This window comes from Dioscorea cayenensis, chromosome 11, assembly GCF_009730915.1.
Source record: "Dioscorea cayenensis subsp. rotundata cultivar TDr96_F1 chromosome 11, TDr96_F1_v2_PseudoChromosome.rev07_lg8_w22 25.fasta, whole genome shotgun sequence".
NCBI lineage: Eukaryota > Viridiplantae > Streptophyta > Magnoliopsida > Dioscoreales > Dioscoreaceae > Dioscorea > Dioscorea cayenensis.
The window spans coordinates 9,128,024-9,136,866 of record NC_052481.1 but is presented as its reverse complement, the minus strand read 5'-3'; the positions used below and the strand labels follow the sequence as shown (position 1 = coordinate 9,136,866).

At 33.9% G+C, this 8,843-nt stretch overlaps 1 protein-coding gene across 1 annotated transcript; it reads right to left on the bottom strand.

Annotated features, from left to right (window-relative positions):
• Positions 1 to 1,219: 1,219 nt before the first annotated feature.
• On the bottom strand, positions 1,220 to 8,843 carry LOC120272303 (vesicle-associated protein 1-2). Its single transcript, XM_039279099.1, has 8 exons — positions 8,677 to 8,843; positions 8,482 to 8,552; positions 8,264 to 8,345; positions 8,002 to 8,117; positions 7,715 to 7,879; positions 7,579 to 7,620; positions 3,128 to 3,205; positions 1,220 to 1,584 (listed from the first exon to the last, which is right to left on the bottom strand). The coding sequence occupies exons 1-8, from the start codon at positions 8,726 to 8,728 to the stop codon at positions 1,474 to 1,476; spliced, it is 717 nt and encodes a 238-aa protein (XP_039135033.1). The 5' UTR covers positions 8,729 to 8,843; the 3' UTR covers positions 1,220 to 1,473.

Below are 8,843 nucleotides of genomic sequence, written 5' to 3'. Positions count from 1 at the left end.
ACTCACACGTCCCTTAATATATCTATAAATAAACACAATCATATGCCTCTCTTTACCCATCTCTCTCAAATTCACCTGAATTTTTTTTCCTTGTTCTCAGGATGGAAAAGAAAATTAGCAAAGCAAGGAAAAGTTGTAGGCCTTTTACAGAGTACATCCCTCGAGACCTCATTGAAGAAATTGTCGTCACCATGGCTTCAACATCGTCTAAATCCCTCCATGATCTCAAAATATTACGTGGATGGTAAATTTAATTTCTAAAGTAAAAGGAATTTTATTTATTCAATTATAAAAAAACATACAATGATTAAAAAGTTTTTTTTATTTTTCTTTGTTGTAGCTGCAAGAGTTTTTATGAAGCATCTAAAAGTCGAAGAGTTGGGCAAGCAATACGAGTTGATGAAACATGGCATCTTAGCATGAAAGAGTACATTATTTTTCTTCGGAATTGTGTCGAGATTGGAAATTTGGAAGCTAGCTTCAAGCTTGGCTTGGTGAGAAATTGATAATTTCAATGTTTTAATATTTTTAAGTTTAGATAAATTATCTTATTAACATTGGTATTTAATTGTCTTTTAGGTAGAATGTATCAAATTGAACATGGATTCCGGCATCCAACACCTAATGAATGGGGCCATTAAGGGTCATTTACTTGCGGGATATGCTGCAGGGATTATTTTGTACAAAAATGAGATGACCCGGGATTCTGGCATGAGAATTTTGTGCATGGTTGCCAATGGAAAAGTTGACAATGTCTCAAAACCAATGGAAAGCAAAAGATCAGGCAATGCCGTCATAAACAGTTGCCGACATCCTACAGCAAAATGTTTTAGAAATATGGCATGGAGTACAGGACGTAAATGGATTACAAAAGAAGAATGGAGATGTAACAACTACTTGTGCGGACGAAAAGCCAAAGATGTAAATCATAATGAATGGTTAGGCGAAGACGCATTACAAAGAGATTTTTGTAGTCAACTTTGCAGATGGAAGTACGAATTCGGCTTGTTCTCAAATCTCATGTAATATCCAAGTTTCAATGTTTTTATTATATATATATATATATATATATAATCAATTGGGAACATTCAATCGACAAACAAAAGCTTCATAAAATATATTTATATCAAGCCTCAAACCATTAGTGGTTACAAGTTGGCAACAAATAGTGTCTGAATAAAGTGAATAATTTAAAACCCTGGACATGGACAAAAGACAGTTAAGTAAAATGTGAATAATTAGAAAGAAAGGTAGAAGTTACTCAAATGGTTCATTGAGGCAAGTGTTACAGAGATCGAGATTCCTGCTCAACAGTTAAAGAAACACAAAAACCAATCAATTCTAGAAATTTTTTTTTCTTTTGTGCTCTGTTCTGGATTTCATGCTGATACAATTGGACAAAGACTGAGTCAAATTTATGTCTTTCCCGTCTTTTCCTTGTGGGGTTAATCAAAGTGAAAAGTCTGAAAATGGTCATGTCTTCATAAGATAGCCCAGAACAATACCAATCAAAACGACAATGATCACAAACATGAATGAGAATCCCCCACGCTGTTTTTTACTGACTTCTCGCCTCAGAAGATCCTGCAGAAAAAGGCATCGGACAGGATTATTAGGGTTTGTATATAGTTTGATGCGAAGAAATTTAGAAACAGATCAAGGAATTACTGCATGTACTAATAGTGGCAATTTCTAATGCTAAAAGTAAGGTTCGTTATAAGCACAGTTCTCTGATCAATTAAACTGCAAACAAACACACTTCAAGCAATGGCAGACAATTAAAACCTAGCAAAATCGGCATATAATAACACCAGAATTATTCGAATACACACAAATAAACGACCCCAATTGCTTTTAGAATAGCCATGTGCATTGGTAATCTACAGTTAAGAAGGTACACAAGCATTGTTAACACAATGACACTGCTCAAAGATGATGCAAAAGAACATAACCATTACACTTAAAAAGGTTCAAACAGAATGAATAAATATCTAGGTTAGAAGATAAAAGACGTGCCATCAGTGCATGGCAGTTAATCTAGCACGCTATAAAAAAACTCTTATCACTCCATCTAATTGGTCAAATGATTTGGAAACTCTGAATATAAGATATAGCAGATTGAGCCAGAGCCATCTTGTCTTGTTCAAGTTTGTATTCTTTGGCCAAATGAGTATATCTAGTCTGAAGAATATGCTGATAGAGAAAAAGATCAAACGATGACATCAAAAAAGAAGTTTCTCTGCCTTTTTTTCACACTTTTCCTCCCTATAAGCATCCTATAAAAAAACCTTCTGTCCTTGTATTTGATACAAGAATTTAAATTTGCTCCAACCAGGTAACAAAGAGAAATATACCCCATAAAGAAAATGTGTTAACATTGGGTAGCAGGAAGTCAAATTGGATCTTGACCTAATCCTTAACTATACTACAATCTGCTAGATACGAGTTGCAGATTCCTGAAAACTAACATAGTAAAATGCATTCCATATTTATAAAACCAGAACATAAACATAAATATCCAAGACTGCAACTCAGATGTATTAATCTGTGTTAATCTTAGTATTACATAAGTGTTTCCCTTGTTAAAAATAAATATATATTATCTCTAAACATGTGGCTAGGAGTAGACTGATATTTTAAACAAATAAGCTATTGAGTAACAATGATTTACCAAGAATGATGATCCTAAGGCTGAGGGTTATTTTCAATAAATGCTGACATTGTAGCCAAAACATACTTCTGCCTCATTACCCAAGAAAAAAAAAACAAAAAGAAATTTATCGAAGTAAATTTTGAACAGGGGACTATACAATTCAAATATTAAGAGTATTCCATAAGTTGGAAGACCCAACTACAAGATATTAAATTGGAAAGGTTTGTGTGAAGAATATCATAACACTAAATTCTGATATTTTTTACATATGATAAATCATAAGCATTATATCTATAAAGAAAATTCAGAGCCACTGACTAATCAACATAAATGAACATAACAAGAATATCATAATAGCGAACAAAAGATTGTAAAGATAACTCATACACAATATATATTAAAAGAGAATTTTGTTTGAACATCAACTACAGAACAAAAGCTCTTAAGAAAATGAAGCATATAAGACCATCTTACCAGCTCCTGTAGAAGCTTGTTGTTCAGCTGAATTGCTGAATTCTTCTCCTCTGACAACCTTAAAATCAGGGCCTTTGTCTACAAAGCAATTCACAATGGATAAATATTAGAGTAAATAATAGTCCAATATTAATTAATTTGGTAATATGGATCTGAATATATAAATCTAGGTCTATCATCTTATTAGCTTTAAGTTTCGAGTTAAATCAAGCGCAAATAATAAGTTTGGTTTGCATCTAATGGTAAACACTGAAAATTAACAAAATAATAACGTCTCAAGATTTTTATTTATTAAAAACAAAATCCATTAGATTGATAGCAGAAACAATAAGGTGATAAAAAGAGAAGCTGGTCACCTACATCACAAGCAAGTACAGAATCGCCGGTAAGTCCATCTAATATCTAGATTAAAATTCATCTGAACCCAATTTAAAAGGACAAAAAAGTAAAAACCCCAGTGCATATCCTTATCTGGCGCAACTTCTCATGAATAATCATTTTAACTATTTTCCTCTAACATAGTCAAGTCATACCAAGGAAAATATTTATTTAACTCTTTGCTCTAAACAATACACCGTTTTCTCATCTATGTTAGAAACAGTGTGACTAGAAAACCAAATATTTCCCAAAAGCACATGATGCAGCATAAGTGAGTACTGTAGTGTTGACCCAATTCCGCCATTTATTTTAGAATCTTATAAGGAAACAGCAGCCGGCCTCAATATCACTAGTCTTTTCAATTACCCAATCACAGTGACAGTTCTACAATTTATATAAAAAAAGGTTAAAACATCTGAGGGAGTCTTACTATGGAGCTACAGATAAAGGTCCGCTCTAATCCAACAAGAGAGAGCATTGATTTAATAACTTGTTAATAATTCAGCAACAGCAATACCAAAACAATTCATCCTACTTAAAAGTTTAGAAATGCAAACTATAGTATTTTTCAAATAAATATTCAAGTCAAAATACTATCATAATAAGTTAAGTACCACAAAACTACCGCTTTTTATGTATCTTAGTTTAATGTATGAGGTATTAGACAGCATGGATAAAAGATCCAGCAAAAGAAAGAGGCTTAACACAAAAATGATGCATCATCCATAAGCAGATTAAATGTTAACCATTCACAATTGTTCATTATGTGTTGATATGCACTAAGATTTCAAAGCATATTTCTTGTGAGTTGGAGAATAGGGACAGATCTATATGACCTCAAGACGTTAATACAAGAAAGACTTCAGCCATACAAGATGGGTTGATAGAATCAAAAAAGGACAGTAGTGACATTCACAAGGCACATCCTTCACACTATGAATGCACTATTCTAAAGCCACATGCATATAAGAGAACATCCAAAATGTGCCAAGCTTTGTCAAGATGATACAGGCATATGATGGTCACCGAGGGGTCCACGATGCATATGACTGCAAAGTTGTTCTTTCCTTCACAAAATACATACTATTAGATATTAATTATATTTTAGAAACATGAGCATCAAGTAATTAAAGTCATCAAAAGCCAGACAGAAGTAAGAAACTTGTGGGTGCAAGCTCCCCATCCCATAACTCAAACTATCTTTTATTTTGGACAGGTTACCTCCAATATTGTTAGCCACAGTTCAGGATATCTCCACTCATGTACACCTTAATAGACAAGTTGCATAGTAAACCAAAAGAACAAAAAAGAAGCCTAACTCAACTTCTTTTATTAGGTAACCATAAATAAAATTCTTTATACAGTAAACCTCAGTAACTGAAAAGAGAGAAGAAAAATATGGTCATGTTTGGAGAATTCAATGAAAGTGAACATTGAAGGATATTTATGCTCCCTAATTTCTTTCTAGAATATCTAAAGAATACCGCTTTATCTAATTTAGGAAGACACCATCTATGTTAAGAGAAAGCCTCTAAAAAATAAATACTTGAAATCATAGAGAGTGGAATACTTGACCTGATATATCTAAATTCATATATCAAGACTAGTTTTATATTGAACTCTCATATAAGATTACAAATCCCGTATCAAAAGAAAATTTTAGCATAGATTCCACTATAGATCTATTAAATTAAAGACGATTACGTGGAATAATGAGTTCTCCTTTTTTAAGCGATCTTGATTTGTGATTTTGTAACATTCCACTTGCTCATTGTCTGCATTTGCAGTTTTTCCAACCCAATTCTACCACACTGTCCCTCTCATAATAACCATTGCTAAACCTTATCTTTTGCAGTCATGCAATATAAAGGCATCCCACAACATATCATTGTAAACAATAAACTTCCATAAATTCGATCCACATACATTGTAAACAATAGTTTTATGAAATTCTGCCGGAGATCACAAAAATATGTTGAATCAAACTACAGCACAAAAACAGATAATTGTGCAGCTCAATTTCTTTTAGGTACCTCCCTCTCCTTATGTTGTTTACAGTTCATTCAGATAACACCATCATGCACCATCATACTGTGCCATTTACTATTTATGTACCATTGATGATACCACAATCAGAAATTCAGGCACACAGCATTAATTTTTTAAAATGGATGAAACTTAATACAATGCTTCAATAAAGATATGATAAAACGGACAAGAACTACTAGCAATGTAAAGGAATATAACAATCCACTAACAATCATTAAAATGAATGACCTTTTATGATGAAACTCAAACAGAAAAACCAGCAGACCTAAACAAAACGACAGCTAAACATAAATATCAGGAATCATGATTGCAATATGTGTATGCTGTCTAGAAGTCCCTATAGTATCATCAGCAAATCAATAGACAGCTGAAGATAAAACACCTTCCACACCCCAAATCTCAAGATAGGTTCTCCAAAAGAGCCTTGTCTTAAATTATCAGGTTAGCAAAGGCTGGTCTCAAAATGATAACAAAGTCAAACAATAATATCAAAAATGATCGCCAGAAGAACAAGTCATTTCAAGAAAGGATAAAGAGGAGCTTCAAGCAACATGCCACATTAAGTAGATCTAGATGGCAAATCACAGAAAAGCATGTAAAATTGAAGGCCTACAAGGTAAATCGTATTATTATTAATGAATTGTACACAATCTCAAGCCCCATCTATATTACCTGCCCTAGCTTTAAAACACAAGAAGAAGCATCACCAAATGTAAAGAGCATCCATTGGGCCTCATGGATTAAAAATTTGTCCATTAAGTGTAAAAGCATGCAGAAGTCAGAGCACTATTAAAGTAGGCTATTGAATCTTTAAATTAAAATCATTTTAAATCATCTTCCAGTGGGCAAAATTCACTTATGAAGCAAGTTTCCCAGGGTAAATAGGGGCAATGATAGCATTTAATGTGTGAAGCAAACAAATTTCATGTTCCATTTATGTCATATCAAGTTATTTGACCTTTAGTTTGGTGTTGAAAAAAGTACCAATCATCTTATATATTTCAACAAAAATAAATTGCTTTAGTAAGCACAAGATACTTAGCAAATCATGCACAAATGAAGTTATCATTTACTTATCATTCCAATCCTCCGCATTCTAATTTTTTTAACCATCACAATCCACTTCTGATAAACTGCAACTTACTCTAGCTACCACAAAATTCCATTATTTTGAAAGATTGTTATAGATAACGAGAATGAAGGAGTGATATACTATGGCCTCTAGGGTCCATTGTAGCCAAACCTAATACCAGCAAAGCACAGGTAGTGTCATTACTCTCTAGATTGTGCTCCCATGCTTCTGCTCATGAACTTAGTAGTTATAATTTCTTACAAAATGGCATACTGAACAAGCCGCACACAATTAGAGAGCAAGCAGCTATCCAAGATTTTTTTTTTCCTTCAACACAGTCAAAAGAATTAGTTTTGATGCAAAATAGTGATGTATTTCTTTGTTTAAGGTCATTAAGTACAGCATGCCACTATTTCTAAGGAAAAGGAGAAACACAACTTCCATAGCAACCTTGGAAATTTCTACATAGTTAGCAAACCAGCCTGAACCAAGCTAAACAAAATATGCAAATTGCTTTCCATCCTTTGATTCATCTTCAGTCTAAACAATACTATCAATCCTGACAAATTTCACAGTTCTAAAGTTTTGAACTGTAAGCAGTTGATTTAAAGAAATGATAATAGTTGAATATACACTGATTAATTCCTCATATAACATCTCACTTCATACATGAACAACAGAAAATTGGAAGAGCAACTAACTCATCCAAGCAAATGATTATTAAGGGTGATTAAAAAAAATTTAAGTAGAAAATTCAGAACCTTGTAGTTTAGACTTAAGCTAAATAAATTAAGTAGAGTCTGACTAAACATAGAGACAGATCAATAAAGTGTAGAGACGAACACCATAAAAAACAAATGTAAAACAAAAGAATAAAGCCTATTATTGTATCTCCAAGTTCCATTTAACTATCTCATGAATGCAAATTAAGCAAAAGGCGTATCAAACTAACCTCTGAAGATTTTTCTTGAGGTTCATCAAATGCCCTTGCCGCCTGCAACCATTACAAAGAGAGAAGTGACTAATCAGTCTCACAAAGATTACAGAGAAACCAACCTGCTCAAGATCATAAATCTCGAAATCCTTACATTAACAAGTTCAGAGGCGGCCACATTTCCATTGTCAGATATAGAGGGTCTAGGTGATGAGCCCTCCTCAGATCCTTCAGGAACTGGAGAGGGCGGCTGCGGGGGCGACACATAGACAACTCTCAACTTTACCTCTTCCACAGCATTGCCGGACTCTTTGGTAAACTTAACAGGTCCAGATCACACACAAACAACACCAAATCAATCTCTGTACATAACTATCAAATTCTATTTGATAATAACAACAGAAACAAAATGCTAGTTAATATATAGGAAAAAACAAATACCATTTCCGGAGTAATGTCCTTAGGGCTTGCGCCATGGCCTGTCACAACACTCTGTACAAGAAACTTGTCCTTGCACTGCATATCCGGCGGCATTTCCCTCTGTGCTTGCATTGTTACTGAAAATACATTTAAGAATACAACAAAAACCCAAATTTCTCAAAAATAATTAATAATTCCAATGAAAAAGAAAAGAATGTTTGCCAAAACAACTAAAAAGCGTATATATACATATAAGAAAACAAAAAAATCAGAATGAACGTACCAATAACATCGCACGTGGACCTCGGCAACACCACTCCAGTGTTAGGTCTAACACAGTACTTCTTAGGGCTCGTCGTTTTGACCTAAAAATCAGCACATATTAACATCAATTTCCACACCGAGAAAAAAAAAAATGAATTCACGAATAAACCTAGAAAAAAAAAAATCCAAACTTTGGGAGATTTTCAAAAGTTCGCCCAAGCCTTGGAAAGCCCATACCTTGAAAGCAACATACTCATCGGTCTTGTTCGATAGCTGGAGAGAACACGAGATCTGCTTCTTCAACTCAACTTCATCAATAAAAGAACCAAAAATCAGCAAAAAGAGAACCCACAAAAACCCAAAAACAAAAAGAAAATCACAAAAACACGAATCAAAACCAAATCCAAGAGAGAGACCAAAAAAAACGCATACATGGGAATCTCAGCTCCAAGGGCTCGATCCCAAGCAACTCGCCGGCGCTCATCTCGGGATCAAAGGATTGGAATGTCACGAACGGGAGAAGAAGCAGAAGAGGGAGAGCTTTCGAAATCTAAAGCGAAAAACGAAGACTCGAGAGCAAACGATGAATGAATGAATTC

What these genes read in the sequence shown, in the direction of transcription:
- LOC120272303 (XM_039279099.1), bottom strand. Translation starts at nt 8,728, where the DNA reads ATGAGCGCCGGCGAGTTGCTTGGGATCGAGCCCTTGGAGCTGAGATTC. An exon ending in CTCAAGAAAAATCTTCAGAG is followed by an intron (nt 3,206 to 7,578) that starts GTTAGTTTGATA and finishes ATTGCTTTGTAG; the next exon opens with ACAAAGGCCCTGATTTTAAG. An exon ending in ACAAGCTTCTACAGGAGCTG is followed by an intron (nt 1,585 to 3,127) that starts GTAAGATGGTCT and finishes CTTTTTCTGCAG; the next exon opens with GATCTTCTGAGGCGAGAAGT.